The 16991-nt window shown below is 47.6% G+C and overlaps 1 protein-coding gene across 1 annotated transcript in view; it reads left to right on the top strand.

Annotated features, from left to right (window-relative positions):
* LOC139281533 (transmembrane protein 178B) overlaps positions 1 to 16218 on the top strand; it is a 632140-nt gene extending 615922 nt beyond the window's left edge. The window contains exon 4 of the mRNA XM_070901700.1: positions 15491 to 16218. Coding sequence (XP_070757801.1) covers positions 15491 to 15741 — 251 coding nt within the window. The 3' untranslated portion in view covers positions 15742 to 16218. The remainder of the gene's footprint in view (positions 1 to 15490) is intronic.
* The last annotated feature ends 773 nt before the right edge of the window (positions 16219 to 16991 follow it).

The raw sequence follows: 16991 nt of genomic DNA, 5'->3' as shown, positions 1-16991 counted from the left end.
AATCTTCTAGTTTCCCACTAACCTTGGCCACCTTATATGCATTGGTTTTTAATTTGATACTCTCCTTTATTTCCTTGGTTATCCACGGCTGGTTATCCCTTCTTTTACCGCCCTTCTTTTTCACTGGAATATATTTTTGTTGAGCACTATGAAAGAGCTCCTTAAAAGTCCTCCACTGTTCCTCAATTGTGCCACCGTTTAGTCTGTGTTCCCAGTCTACTTTGGCCAACTCTGCCCTCATCCCACTGTAGTCCCCTTTGTTTAAGCATAGTACGCTCGTTTGAGACACTTTTTCCTCACCCTCAATCTGTATTACAAATTCAACCATACTGTGATCACTCATTCCGAGAGGATCTTTTACTAGGAGATCGTTTATTATTCCTGACTCATTACACAGGACCAGATCTAAGATCGCTTGCTCCCTTGTAGGTTCTGTAACATACTGTTCTAAGAAACAATCCCGTATGCATTCTATGAATTCCTCCTCAAGGCTACCCCGTGCGATTTGATTTGACCAATCGATATGTAGGTTAAAATCCCCCATGATTACTGCCGTTCCTTTTTCACATGCTTCCATTATTCCCTTGATTATTGTCCGCGCCACCATGAAGTTATTATTTGGGGGCCTATAAACTACGCCTTACTATCTCTAATCTCCACCCACAATGATTCAACATTTTGTTCATTAGAGCCAATATCGTCTCTCACAACTGCCCTGATATCATCCTTTATTAACAGAGCTACCCCACCTCCTTTCCCTTCTTGTCTATCCTTCCGAATTGTCAGATACCCCTGTACATTTAATTCACAGTCTTGGCCACCCTGCAACCATGTTTCTGTAATGGCCACCAAATCATACCCATTTGTAATGATTTGTGCCGACAACTCATTTACTTTATTTCGAATGCTGCGTGCGTTTAGGTAGAGTGTTTTAATACTAGTTTTTAAACCATGATTTTTAGTTTTGACCCCTCCTGCAGCCCCTTTATCTTCATACATATTGTCCCTTCCTATCACCTTGTGGTTTACCCTTACCCCAGTGCTACTCTGCTCTGTTGCCTCCTGCCTTTTTCATTCTTTCTTGGGGTCCTGTTCATCTGAGCTCTCACTCACTCTAACTAGCTCAGAGCCCTCTCCTGGGTTCCGAATACTCCTGAATTGGCCCAGCAAGACACTCAGTTGCAAAAAATTGCCACAAAGAATGGGCTCCAGCGGTTCACGGTGAAGGCTCGTCCATCACCACTGAAGTCTACATGGGAACGGGCAATAGGTTCCGGCCTTGCCAGCGACGCCCACAACCCAAGAATTAATATATATTTTATAAAGAAATTCAGATTTGTGGATTTGGGACCTGCAGAATGAAGGAATAAAGGAATTTCAGAGCCAGAGTGTACCGCTGTCATCATTGGACTGATCCTAGGTGTGATGTTTGCAGACTTTCACATACTCAGGATGACCCAAAGTGCTTCACAGTCAATGAAGTACTTTTGAAGTGTAGTCACAACGGAGGGGAGGCAATGTGAAACTGTAAACTTGAATTAAGTGTTGTTTTTAGGGAAACGCGGCAGCCTATTTGTTCACAGCAAGATCCCACAAATAGTAATGAAATAAATAATCATAAAATCTGTTTTAGTGATGTTGGTTGAGGGATAAATGCCGGCCCAGACAGTGGGGATAACTCCCCTGCTCGTCTGCAAATAATGCCATGGGATCTTTTACATCCACCTGAGGGAGCAGACGGGGCCTCGGTTTAACGTCTCATCTGAAAGACGGCACCTCCGACAGTGCAGCGCTCCCTCAGCACTGCACTGGAGTGTCAGCCCGCAATATGAACTTGAGTCACTGGAGCGGCTTTGAACCCACAACCTTCTGGCTCAGAGGAGAGAGTGTAACTCACTGATGTTGCCATGACGACCTAGAAGGGGTCCAAATTGCATTCACGCGTTCCTCTTCTTTCTTCTTTCATATCCTCCGTTCCCTGTCTCTTTTATTTCTCTTGCCTCAAGCCGAGCGATTGTGTGACTGGCAAATGGATGCTGCAAAAACAATCAGCAATGGAGACAGTGATATCCCAGCATTGATAGCAGCAGTGAAAGACCTCTATTCAGGCTACAGGCCATGGTCACCCAGCCTCCATCGTCTGGGCCGGGCAGTACAACAGGAATGCTGAAGATATACACAATTATTGGCTGAAATCCCTTCCCGAATCTCTTTCATTTTGCAAAGAGCAAGCCGCTTCATAATATCTGAACTTCCTCTGCCCGATTTATAGCTTGTAATGCAACGTGTGCCCCTTTGAAGTCTTTGGTGGCATTTTAGAACAAAAGCTAGTTAAGTGTGTACCCATTAAACATTTTATGACACTCAAACACCATCCATTTACCAACCTACTCTGTCAAGAGCTTAATGAGAGAAATTTACTTGAAGTGTATAATTTAACAATCCTTGTCCTCCCTTGTGAATAAATGTGTATGACCCAGAGGGCAGTCTGTGCAAACAGCTGAAATAGCCCACTTCAAACCACCCCAAAGGCTCTTTCTATCAACATTACAACTCGGCAGGAGCTCGCAGTGGCACCACAGCTTATTCCTTTTTCCACTCCTTTCAAGTATCTATTGAAGTTGAGTGTTAAACAATCTCTCCCACGTTCAGGCCACTCTGGGCCATGCTCAACTTTTCACACGCTGCTGTGGAATATTGTAGAGCACAAAAGCACAAACCCATGTGGTGACTGAGATTTCAGTGAAGTAGAGGGTTAGACAAATGAAATCTGCTGCCTGTGTAAACACACACAGCAGTACAAATGTCTGAATTTCCAGACTCAGGTATGCCTGCAGAGAACACTGTGTGCTGTATAACATTGGGGTACAGTATGGTGGGTACAGGTCTATCACTGTATAACACTGGGGTACAGTACTGGTGGGTACAGGTCTGTCACTGGATAACAGTGGGGTACATTACTGGTGGGTATACGTCTGTCACTGTATAACACTGCGGTACAATACTGGTGGGTACAGGCCTGTCACTGGATAACAGTGGTGTACAGTACTGGTGGGTAAAGGTCTATTATTGTATAACACTGGGATATGGTACTGGTGGGTACAGGTCTCTCACTGTATAACACTGGGGTCCAGTACTGGTGCGTACAAGTCTGTCGCTGTATAACACTGGGGTACAGTACTGGTGGGTACAGTTCTGTCACTGTATAACACTGGGGTACAGTACGAGTGGGTACAGGTCTGTCACTGTATAACACTGGGGTACAGTACTGGTGGATACTGGTCTGTCACTGTATAACACTGGGATACAGTATTGGTGGATACAGGTCTGTCACTGTATAACACTGGGGTACAGGACTGGTGGGTACAGGTCTGTCACTGTATAACACTGGTACAGTACTGGTGGATACAGGTCTGTCACTGTAAAACACTGTGGTACAGTACTGGTGGGTACAGGTTGTCACTGTATAACACTGGGGTACAGTATTGGTTGGCACAGGTCTGTCACTGTATAACATTGGGGTACAGTACGGGTGGGTACAGGTCTGACCCTGTATAACACTGTGGTACAGTACTGGTGGATACTGGTCTGTCACTGTATAACACTGGGATACAGTATTGGTGGATACAGGTCTGTCACTGTATAACACTGGGGTACAGGACTGGTGGGTACAGGTCTGTCACTGTATAACACTGGTACAGTACTGGTGGATACAGGTCTGTCACTGTAAAACACTGTGGTACAGTACTGGTGGGTACAGGTTGTCACTGTATAACACTGGGGTACAGTATTGGTTGGCACAGGTCTGTCACTGTATAACATTGGGGTACAGTACGGGTGGGTACAGGTCTGACCCTGTATAACACTGTGGTACAGTACTGGTGGGTACAGGTCTGTCACTGTATAACACTGGGGTACAGTACGGGTGGGTACAGGTCTGACCCTGTATAACAGTGTGGTACAGTGCTGGTGGGTACTGGTCTGTCGCTGTATAATACTGAGGTACAGTACTGATGGGTATAGGTCTGTCACGATAACACTGGGATACAGTACCGGTGGGTTCAGGTGTATCGCTGTATAACACTGGGGTACATTACTAGTGGGTATAGGTCTGTCACTGTATAACACTGGGGTACAATACTGGTGGGTATAAGTCTGTCACTGTATAACACTGGGGTACAGTACTGCTGGGTACAGGTCTGTCACTGTATAACACTGGGGTACAGTACTGGTGGGTACAGGTCTGTTAATGTATAACACTTGGGTGCAATATTGGTGGGTACAGGTCCTGTCGCTGTATGACACTGGGGCACAGTACTGGTAGGAATTGATCTGTCACCGTATAACACTGGGGTACCGTACTCGTGGGTACAGGTCTGTCACTGTATAACACTGGGGTACAGTACCGTGGGTACAGATCTGTCACTGTATAACACTGGGGTACAGTCCTGGTAGATGCAGATATGACACTGTATAACACTGGGGTACAGTACTGGTGGCAACAGGTCTGTCAGTATACAACAACGGGGTACAGTACTGGTGCACACAGGTCTGTCACTGTATAACACTGGGGTACAGTACAGTGGGTACAGGTCTGTCACTGTATAACACTGGGGGTACACTGGGATACAGTACCGGTTGGTTCAGGGGTGTCACTGTATAACACTGGGTTACAATACTGATGGGTACAGGTCTGTCACTGTACAATACTGGCGTACAGTTTTGGTGGGTACACGTCTATCACTGTATAGCACTGCGCTACAGTACTGGTGGACACAGGTCTGTCACTATGTAACACAGGGGTACAGTGCTGGTGGGTGCAGGTCTGTCGCTGTATAACACTGCGGTACATTACTGGTGGGTACAGGTCTGTCGCTGTATAATACTGGGGCACAGTACTGGTGGGTACAGGTCTGTCACTGTATAATACTGGGGTACAGTACTGATGGGTATGGGTCTGTCATGATAACACTGGGATACAGTACCGGTGGGTTCAGGGGTGTCACTGTATAACACTGGGGTGCAGTACTGGTGGGCATAGGTCTATCGCTGTATAACACTGGGGTACAGTACTGGTGGGCACAGGTCTGTCACTAGATACACTGGGGTACAGTAGTGTTGGGTTCAGGTCTGTCACTGTATATCACTGGGGTACAGTACTGGTGGGTACAGATCTGTCATTGTATAACACTGGCATACAGTACTGGTGGGTACAGTTCTGTCACTGGATAACACTTGGGTACAGTATTGGTGGGTACATATCTGTCGCTGTATAACAGTGGGGTACAATACTGGTGGGCACAGGTCTGACCCTGTATAACACTGGGTTACAGTACTGACGGGTACAGGTCTGTCACTGTACATTACTGACGTACAGTTTTGGTGTGCACAGGTCTGTCCCTGTATAACACTGCGGTACAGTACTGGTGTGTACAGGTCTGTCGCTGTATAATACTGGGATACAGTACTGGTGGGTACAGGTTTGTCACTAGATAACACTGGGGTACAGTAATGGTGGGTACAGGTCTGTCGCTGTATAACACTGGGGTACAGTACTGGTAGGTACAGATCAGTCACTGTATAACAGTGGTGTACAGTACTGGTGGGTATAGGTCTGTCACTGTATAACACTGAGGTACAGTACTGCTGGGTACAGGTCTGTCACTGTATAACACTGGGGTACCGTACTGGTGGGTACAGATCTGTTAATGTATAACACTCGGGTGCAATATTGGTGGGTACAGGTCTGTCACTGTATAACAGTGGTGTACAGTACTGGTGGGTATAGGTCTGTCACTGTATAACACTGGGGCACAGTACTGGTAGGAACTGATCTGTCACTGTATAACACTGGGGTACCGTACTGGTGGGTACAGGTCTGTCACTGTATAACACTGGGGTACAGTACCGTAGGTACAGATCTGTCACTGTATAACACTGGGGTACAGTACTGGTGGCAACAGGTCTGTCAGTATACAACAACGGGGTACAGTACTGGTGCACACAGGTCTGTCACTGTATAACACTGGGGTACAGTACAGTGGGTTCAGGTCTGTCACTGTATAACACTGGGGGTACACTGGGATACAGTACCGGTTGGTTCAGGGGTGCCACTGTATAACACTGGGTTACAGTACTGATGGGTACAGGTCTGTCACTGTACAATACTGGCGTACAGTTTTGGTGGGTACACGTCTGTCACTGTATAACACTGCGCTACAGTACTGGTGGGCACAGGTCTGTCACTATGTAACACAGGGGTACAGTGCTGGTGGGTGCAGGTCTGTCGCTGTATAACACTGCGGTACATTACTGGTGGGTACAGGTCTGTCGCTGTATAACACTGGGGCACAGTACTGGTGGGTACAGGTCTGTCACTGTATAATACTGGGGTACAGTACTGATGGGTATGGGTCTGTCATGATAACACTGGGATACAGTACCGGTGGGTTCAGGGGTGTCACTGTATAACACTGGGGTGCAGTACTGGTGGGCATAGGTCTATCGCTGTATAACACTGGGGTACAGTACTGGTGGGCACAGGTCTGTCACTAGATACACTGGGGTACAGTAGTGTTGGGTTCAGGTCTGTCACTGTATATCACTGGGGTACAGTACTGGTGGGTACAGATCTGTCATTGTATAACACTGGCATACAGTACTGGTGGGTACAGTTCTGTCACTGGATAACACTTGGGTACAGTATTGGTGGGTACATATCTGTCGCTGTATAACAGTGGGGTACAGTACTGGTGGGCACAGGTCTGACCCTGTATAACACTGGGTTACAGTACTGACGGGTACAGGTCTGTCACTGTACAATACTGACGTACAGTTTTGGTGTGCACAGGTCTGTCCCTGTGTAACACTGCGGTACAGTACTGGTGTGTACAGGTCTGTCGCTGTATAATACTGGGATACAGTACTGGTGGGTACAGGTTTGTCACTAGATAACACTGGGTTACAGTAATGGTGGGTACAGGTCTGTCGCTGTATAACACTGGGGTATAGTACTGGTAGGTACAGATCAGTCACTGTATAACAGTGGTGTACAGTACTGGTGGGTATAGGTCTGTCACTGTATAACACTGGGGCACAGTACTGGTCGGAACTGATCTGTCACTGTATAACACTGGGGTACTGTACTGGTGGGTACAGGTCTGTCACTGTATAACACTGGGGTACAGTACCGTAGGTACAGATCTGTCACTGTATAACACTGGGGTACAGTCCTGGTAGATGCAGATATGACACTGTATAACACTGGGGTACAGTACTGGTGGCAACAGGTCTGTCAGTATACAACAACGGGGTACAGTACTGGTGCACACAGGTCTGTCACTGTATAACACTGGGGTACAGTACAGTGGGTACAGGTCTGTCACTGTATAACATTGGGGTACAGTACTGGTGGCTACAGTTTTGTCACTGGATAAGACTGGGGTACAGTACTGGTGGATACAAGTCTGTCACTGTGTAATACTGGGGTACAGTACTGGTGGGTACAGGTCTGTCACTGTATAACACTGGGGTACATTACGGGTGGGTACAGGTCTGACCCTGTATAACACTGTGGTACAATACTGGTGGGTATAGGTATGTCACTATATAACACTGGGGTACAGTACTGGTGGGTGCAGGTCTGTCACTGTATAATACTGGGGTACAGTACTGGTGGGTACAGGTCTGTCACTGTATAACACTGGGGTACAGTATTGGTTGGCACAGGTCTGTCACTGTATAACATTGGGGTACAGTATGGGTGGGTACAGGTCTGACCCTGTATAACACTGTGGTACAGTACTGGTGGGTACAGGTCTGTCACTGTATAACACTGGGGTACAGTACGGGTGGGTACAGGTCTGACCCTGTATAACACTGTGGTACAGTGCTGGTGGGTACTGGTCTGTCGCTGTATAATACTGAGGTACAGTACTGATGGGTATAGGTCTGTTACGATAACACTGGGATACAGTACCGGTGGGTTCAGGTGTATCACTGTATAACACTGGGGTACAGTACTGGTGGGCATAGTCTATCGCTGTATAACACGGGGGTACATTACTAGTGGGTATAGGTCTGTCACTGTATAACACTGGGGTACAATACTGGTGGGTATAGGTCTGTCACTGTATAACACTGGGGTACAGTACTGCTGGGTACAGGTCTGTCACTGTATAACACTGGGGTACAGTACTGGTGGGTACAGGTCTGTTAATGTATAACACTCGGGTGCAATATTGGTGGGTACAGGTCCTGTCGCTGTATGACACTGGGGCATAGTACTGGTAGGAACTGATCTGTCACTGTATAACACTGGGGTACAGTGCCGTAGGTACAGATCTGTCACTGTATAACACTGGGGTACAGTCCTGGTAGATGCAGATATGACACTGTATAACACTGGGGTACAGTGCTTGTGGCAACAGGTCTGTCAGTATACAACAACGTGGTACAGTACTGGTGCACACAGGTCTGTCACTGTATAACACTGGGGTACAGTACAGTGGGTACAGGTCTGTCACTGTATAACACTGGGGGTACACTGGGATACAGTACCGGTTGGTTCAGGGGTGTCACTGTATAACACTGGGTTACAGTACTGATGGGTACAGGTCTGTCACTGTACAATACTGGCGTACAGTTTTGGTGGGTACACGTCTGTCACTGTATAACACTGCGCTGCAGTACTGGTGGGCACAGGTATGTCACTATGTAACACAGGGGTACAGTACTGGTGGGCATAGGTCTATCGCTGTATAACACTGGGGTACAGTACTGGTGGGCACAGTTCTGTCACTGGATAACACTTGGGTACAGTATTGGTGGGTACATATCTGTCGCTGTATAACAGTGGGGTACAGTACTGGTGGGCACAGGTCTGACCCTGTATAACACTGGGTTACAGTACTGACGGGTACAGGTCTGTCACTGTACAATACTGACGTACAGTTTTGGTGTGCACAGGTCTGTCCCTGTATAACACTGCGGTACAGTACTGGTGTGTACAGGTCTGTCGCTGTATAATACTGGATACAGTACTGGTGGGTACAGGTTTGTCACTAGATAACACTGGGGTACAGTAATGGTGGGTACAGGTCTGTCGCTGTATAACACTGGGGTACAGTACTGGTAGGTACAGATCAGTCACTGTATAACAGTGGTGTACAGTACTGGTGGGTATAGGTCTGTCACTGTATAACACAGGGGTACAGTACTGCTGGGTACAGGTCTGTCACTGTATAACACTGGGGTACAGTACTGGTGGTTACAGGTCTGTAACTGTATAACACTGGGATACAGTACTGGTGGGTACAGGTCTGTCACTGTATAACACTGGGGTACAGTACTGGTAGGTACAGATCAGTCACTGTATAACAGTGGTGTACAGTACTGGTGGGTACAGGTCTGTCACTGTATAACACTGGCATACAGTACTGGAGGGTACAGCTCTGTCACGGTATAACATTGGCATACAGTACTGGTGGGTACAGTTCTGTCACAGAATAACACTGTGGTACAGTACTGTGGGTACCAGTCTGTCACTGTACAACACCGTGGTACAGTACAGGTGGGTACAGGTCTGTCACTGTATAACTCTGGGGTATAGTACTGGTGGCTACAGGTCTGTCACTGTATAACACTGTGGTACAGTACTGGTGGGTACAGGTCTGTCACTGTATAACTCTGGGGTACAGTACTGGTGGCTTCAGGTCTGTCACTGTATAACACTGGGGTACAGTACTGGTGGGTACAGATCTGTCACTGTATAACACTGGGGTACAGTACTGGTGCGTACCGGTCTGTCACTCTATAACACTGGGGTATAGTACTGGTGGTTACAGGTCTGTAACTGTATAACACTGGGATACAGTACTGGTGGGTACAGGTCTGTCACTGTATAACACTGGCGTAAAGTACTGGAGGGTACAGCTCTGTCACTGTATACCACTGGTGTACAGTACTGGTGGGTACAGTTCTGTCACTGATTAACTCTATGGTACAGTACTGGTGGGTACCAGTCTGTCACTGTACAACACTGGGGTATAGTACTGGTGGGTACAGGTCAGTCACTGTATAACACTGGTGTATAGTGCTGGTGGGTTCAGGTCTGTCACTGCAACCATGGGGTACAATACTGGTGGGTACAGGTCTGTTACTGTATAACACTGTGGTGCAGTTCTGGTGGATACAGGTCTGTCACTGTATAACACTGTGGTACAGGTGTGTCACTGTATAACACTGGGGTACAGTACTGGTGCGTACAGGTCTGTCACTGTATAACACTTTGGTACAGTACGGGTGGGTACAGGTCTGACCCTGTATAACACTGGGGTACAGTACTGGTGGGTACAACTCTGTCACTGTATAACACACACTGGGGTACAGTACGGGTAGGTACAGGCCTGTCGCTGTATAACACTGGGTTACAGTAAGGTAGGTACATTCTGTCACTGTATAACACTGGGCTACAGTTCCAGTAGGTACAGGTCTGTCACTGTATAGCACTGGGGTACATTCCGGGTGGGTACTGGCCTGTCACTGTAGAACACTGGGGTACAGTACTGGTGGGTACTGCTCTGTTGCTGTATTACGCTGGGGTCCAGTACTGGTAGGTTCAGATCTGTCACTGTATAACACTGCATACAGCACTGGCGGGTGCAGGTCTTTCACTGTATCACACTGGTGTACAGTCATGGTGGGTGCAGGTCTGTCACAGTATAACACTGGGGTACAGTCTGGGTGGGTACAGGTCTGTCACTGTTTAATACTGGGGTACAGTACTGGTGGGGTACAGTTCTGTCACTATATAACACTGGGGTACAGTACTGGTGGGTACAGATTTGTCACTGTATAACACTGGGGTACAGTACTGGTGCGTACCGGTCTGTCACTGTATAACACTGGGGTACAGTACTGGTGGTTATAGGTCTGTAACTGTATAACACTGGGGTACAGTACTGGTGGGTACAGGTCTGTCACTGTATAACACTGGCGTACAGTACTGGAGGGTACCGTTCTGTCACTGAATAACACTATGGTACAGTGCTGGTGGGTACCAGTCTGTCACTGTACAACACTGGGGTACAGTACTTGTGGGCACAGGTCTGTCACTGTATAACTCTGGGGTACAGTACCGTAGGTACAGATCTGTCACTGTATAACACTGGTGTACAGTACTGGCGGGTACAGTTCTGTCCCTGTAGCACCGGGGTACAGTACTGGTGGGTACAGGTCTGTCACTGTATGACACTGGGCACAGTACAGGTGGGTACAGGTCTGCCCTTGTATAACAATGGGGTACACTACTGGTGGTTACAGGTTTGTCACTAGATAACACTGGCATACAGTACTGGAGAGTACAATTCTGTCACTGTATAACACTAGTGTACAGTACTGGTGGGTACAGTTCTGTCACTGAATAACACTGTGGTACAGTACTGGTGGGTACAACTCTGTCACTGTATAACACACACTGGGGTACAGTCCTGGTGGGTACAAATTTGTCACTTTATAACACTGGGGTACAGTAAAGTAGGTACACTCTGTCACTGTATAACACTGGGCTACAGTTCCAGTAGGTACAGGTCTGTCACTGTATAACACTGGGGTACAGTACGAGTGGGTACTGGCCTGTCACTGTAGAACACTGGGTTACAGTACTGGTGGGTACTGCTCTGTTGCTGTATTACGCTGGGGTCCAGTACTGGTAGGTTCAGATCTGTCACTGTATAACACTGCATACAGCACTGGCGGGTGCAGGTCTTTCACTGTATCACACTGGTGTACAGTCGTGGTGGGTGCAGGTCTGTCACTGTCTGACACTGGAGTACAGTCTGGGTGGGTACAGGTCTGTCACTGTATAATACTGGGGTACAGTACTGGTGGGGTACAGTTCTGTCACTATATAACACTGAGATACAGTACTGGTGGGTACAGGTCTTTCACTGTATACCACTGGTGTACAGTACTGGTGGGTACAGTTCTGTCACTGATTAACTCCATGGTACAGTACTGGTGGGTACCAGTCTGTCACTGCAACAGTGGGGTACAATACTGGTGGGTACAGGTCTGTCACTGTATAATACTGGGGTACAGTACTGGTGCGTACAGGCCTGTCACTGTATCACACTGGGGTACAGTACTGGTGGGTACAACTCTGTCACTGTATAACACACACTGGGGTGCAGTCCTGGTGGGTACAGATCTGTCACTTTATAACACTGGGGTACAGTACGGGTAGGTACAGGTCTGTCGCTGTATAACACTGGGGTACAGTAAGGTAGGTACACTCTGTCACTGTATAACACTGGGATACAGTTCCAGTAGGTACAGGTCTGTCACTGTATAGCACTGGGGTACAGTACTGGTGGGTACAGGTCTGTCGCTGTATAACACTGGGGTACAGTACTGCTGGGTACTGGTCTGTCACTGTAGAACACTGGGGTACAGTACTGGTGGGTACTGCTCTGTTGCTGTATTACGCTGGGGTCCAGTACTGGTAGGTTCAGATCTGTCACTGTATAACACTGCATACAGCACTGGCGGGTGCAGGTCTTTCACTGTATCACACTGGTGTACAGTCGTGGTGGGTGCAGGTCTGTCACAGTATAACACTGGGGTACAGTCTGGGTGGGTACAGGTCTGTCACTGGATAATACTGGGGTACAGTACTGGTGGGGTACAGTTCTGTCACTATATAACACTGAGATACAGTACTGGTGGGCACAGGTCTTTCACTGTAGAACACTGGAGTACAGTACTGGTGGGTACAGATCTGTCACTGTATAACACTGGCGTAAAGTACTGGAGGGTACAGCTCTGTCACTGTATACCACTGGTGTACAGTACTGGTGGGTACAGTTCTGTCACTGATTAACTCTATGGTACAGTACTGGTGGTTACAGGTCTATAACTGTATAACACTGGGATACAGTACTGGTGGGTACAGGTCTGTCACTGTATAACACTGGCGTAAAGTACTGGAGGGTACAGCTCTGTCACTGTATACCACTGGTGTACAGTACTGGTGGGTACAGTTCTGTCACTGATTAACTCTATGGTACAGTACTGGTGGGTACAGGTCTGTCACTGTATAGCACTGGGGTACAGTCCGGGTGGGTACAGATTTGTCACTGTATAACATTGGGGTACAGTACTGGTGGGTACTGGTCTGTCGCTGTATTTCGCTCGGGTCCAGTACTGGTAGGTTCAGATCTGTCACTGTATAACACTGGGGTACAGTCCGGGTGGGTACAGATATGTCACTGTATAACACTGGGGAACAGTCCGGGTGGGTACAGGTCTGTCACTATATAACACTGAGATACAGTACTGGTGGGTACGGGTCTTTCACTGTATAACACTGGGGGTACGGTACTGGTGGGTACAGATCTGTCACTGTATAACTCTGGGGTACAGTACTGGTGAGTACCGGTCTGTCACTGTATAACACTGTGGTACACTACTGGTGGGTACAGGTCTGTATCTGTATAACACTGTAGTGCAGTACTTGTGGGTACAGATCTGTCACTGTATAACACTGGGGTACAGTCCTGGTGAATGCAGATATGTCACTGTATAACACTGGTGTGCAGTACTGGCGGGTACAGATCTGTCACTGTAACACTGTGGTACAGTACTGGTGGGTACAGGTCTGTCACTGTATGACACTGGGCACAGTACTGGTGGGTACGGGTCTGTCACTGTATAACCCTGGGGTACAGTGCTAGTGGGCACAGGTCTGTCACTGTATAAAACTGGGGTACAGTACTGGTGGGTACAGGTCTGTCGATGTATTACACTGTGGTGCAGTACTGGTAGGTACAGATCTGTCACTGTATAACAGTGGTGTGCAGTATTGGCGGGTGCAGGTCTGTCACTGTATAACACCGGTGTACAGTACTGGTGGGTACAGGTCTGTCACTGTATAACACTGGCATACAGTACTGGAGGGTACCGGTCTGTCGCTGTATAACACTGTGGTACAGTGCTGGTGGGTACAGCTCTGTCACTATATAACACACACTGGGGTTCAGTACTGGTGGGTACAGATCTGTCACTATATAACACTGGGCTACAGTTGCAGTAGGTACAGGTCTGTCACTGTATAGCACTGGGGTACAGTCCAGGTGGGTACAGATATGTCACTATCTAACACTGGGGTACAGTACTGGTGGGTACTGGCCTGTCACTGTAGAACATTGGGGTACAGTACTGGTCTGTTGCTGTATTACGCTGGGGTCCAGTACTGGTATGTTCAGATCTGTCACTGTATAACACTGCATACAGCACTGGCGGGTGCAGGTCTGCCACTGTATCACACTGGTGTACAGTCATGGTGGGTCCAGGTCTGTCACTGTATAACACTGGGGTACAGTCCGGGTGGGTACAGATATCTCACTGTTTAACACTGGGGTACAGTCCGGGTGGGTACAGATATGTCACTGTATAACACTGGGGTACAGTACTGGTGCGTACATGTCTGTCACTGTATAACACTGGGGTACAGTACTGGTGGGTACATGTCTGTCACTGTATAACACTGGGGTACAGTACTGGTGGGTACAGGTCTGTCACTGTATAACACTGGGGTACAGTACTGGTGGGTACAGGTCAGTCACTGTATAACACTGGGGTACAGTACTGGTGGGTACAGCTCTGTCACTGTATATCACGCGGGTTTAGTACTGGTGGGTACAGGTCTGTCACTGTATAACACTGGGGTACAGTCTGGGTGGGTACAGGTCTGTCTCTGTAGTGACAATCACAAGACAGATTAAGTTGTGAGAGCTGGGGAATAAAGCCAGCCGGTCTCACCCCGTTCCGTTTGTTGTCGCAGAGGGTAAGGGTCAGAGAGATGATGCAACTACTTACAGTACTGAGTGAAAGTCAGTGTCTGATTGTAGAGTAAGTTTCAATACATATACAGGTTAGAAGAGCAAGGAAGGCATTTACACTCCCACATTTAACGTGTTTTTATCCTCGTCAACTTTCTCCCATGATGCCCTCTCATGATTGAGTTAGCTGCTGTCTCACATACCGAGGCCCCCAGCCTCCTTCCCAACCCTTCCCCCGGGACCAAGCTCGAGCAAGTGGCAGGAGCTAGGGGAGGAAGGCTGTGCCATGGACAGTAAGTTGGAAACCAGGGCTGAAATGGAAGGAGATTACTTTGTGCGTGCGAGCGTTGATCGGAACCTTTGAATGAAAGTATACTGTAGACAGATTTTCGAATGATAAGGGAGTGAAGGGTTATGGGGAGCAGGCGGGGAAGTGGAGCTGAGTCCATGATCAGATCGGCCATGATCTCACTGAATGGCGGAGCAGGCTCGAGGGGCCAATTGGCCTACTCCTGCTCCTGTTATGTTCTTATGTCAATGCTCAATACTAAGTAACCTGCTTCTGGAACGCTGGGTTGCTGTGTTGCTTTTTGTTTAGGCCTCAGGCGCTGGTTCCTGGTTTTAACCGAATGCTCTGTCTCTTTTTGCAGGAACGTTTTGCATCATTTCGCTGTGCACCTGCGTGGCCGGAATTAACTTTGAACTCTCCCGCTATCCCAGATACCTGTATGGTCTTCCTGACGACATCAGCCACGGGTACGGCTGGTCCATGTTCTGTGCCTGGGGTGGTCTTGGACTGACCCTCATCGCTGGATTCTTCTGCACTCTGGCACCTTCGGTCCAAACCGTCCCCAGGACCAGCTACCCTAAATCCAGGCCGGAAAACGGGACAGTGTGCTGAAGCTGGAGGACACGGCCAATTCGGAGGGAAATCAGGCCAAGGGTCTTGCTCACTCGGTGCCTGGCTTGATGGACCTTTGATGACACAAGCTGGAAATTAGCCAAGAGCAAGCCCTCGGCAGTGTATAATTCTTGACTTATATGTTAGTCTTATTTCTTTGAATGAGGAAGAACTCTATGTATATGCTGTATCTATACTGTTGCATTCAATGGAGATGATCAACACTCTGACATCTTGGTTGTGCCGATGAGTAGGTTTGATTAGTCAAGTTCATCATGGTGGATATGTCCCAACTCACCTGCTGTAGTGTACAGACATCTCCTCCATTAAAACCCAGAACTCTGTGTGTCAGGAATATTTTCACAGATCATTTTCATACTGACTTGTGTGTGTGTGCGTGTGTATGTGTTTTACAATCAGTGTATCTTGTGAAACTGTAATTTTTTTTCTTCCCTGCGGAAATAAACTGTACTGGAATCTGAATTTGAACAGGAGCTGAATTCTGCCTTGGTGACATGTCCTTCACTCTGAGCGTGTTTAAATGATCGTTCTCCCCGTGGTTTGCAGGTGGTGATTGGATATGGGTATGGTTCATAGTGGCCTTTGGTCCCTCATCCAGTTGGGCAGTGTTGGGTGTGGCAAGATTTTGTTTTGTCATGCAGTTGAATTTTAATTTAGTCTTGATTACATAGAAAATGTACAGCACTGGTCCATGCCAGTGTTTATGCTCTACACAAGCCTACTTCATCTAACCCTATCAACATATCCTTCTACAAAGAAACATAGAAAATAGGAGCAGGAGTAGGCCATTTGGCCCTTTGAGTCTGCGCCGCCATTCAATATGATCATGGCTGATCTTCTATCTTAACAACATATTCCCGCTTTTTCCCCATACCCCTTGATGTTCTTTGTGTCTAGAAATCTATCTATCTCCTACTTAAATATATTCAGTGACTTGGCCTCCACAGCCTTCTGTGGTAGAGGTTCACCACCCTCTGAGTGAAAACATTTCTCCTCATCTCGGTCCTAAATTTCCTACCCCGTGTCCTGAGACTGTGACCCCTTGTTCTAGACTTCCCAGCCCGGGGGAAACATCCTCCCCACATCCAGTCTATCCAACCCAGTCAGAATTTTATACATTTCAATGAGATTTCCTCTCATTCTTCTAAACTCTAGTGAATACAGGTGTAGTCAATCCAATCTCTCCTTATACGACAGTCCTGCCATCCCAGGAATCAGCCTGGTGAACC

Source organism: Pristiophorus japonicus, chromosome 15 (genome assembly GCF_044704955.1).
Source record: "Pristiophorus japonicus isolate sPriJap1 chromosome 15, sPriJap1.hap1, whole genome shotgun sequence".
In the NCBI taxonomy this organism is placed as follows: Eukaryota; Metazoa; Chordata; class Chondrichthyes; family Pristiophoridae; genus Pristiophorus; species Pristiophorus japonicus.
This window is presented reverse-complemented; position numbering and strand designations above follow the sequence as displayed.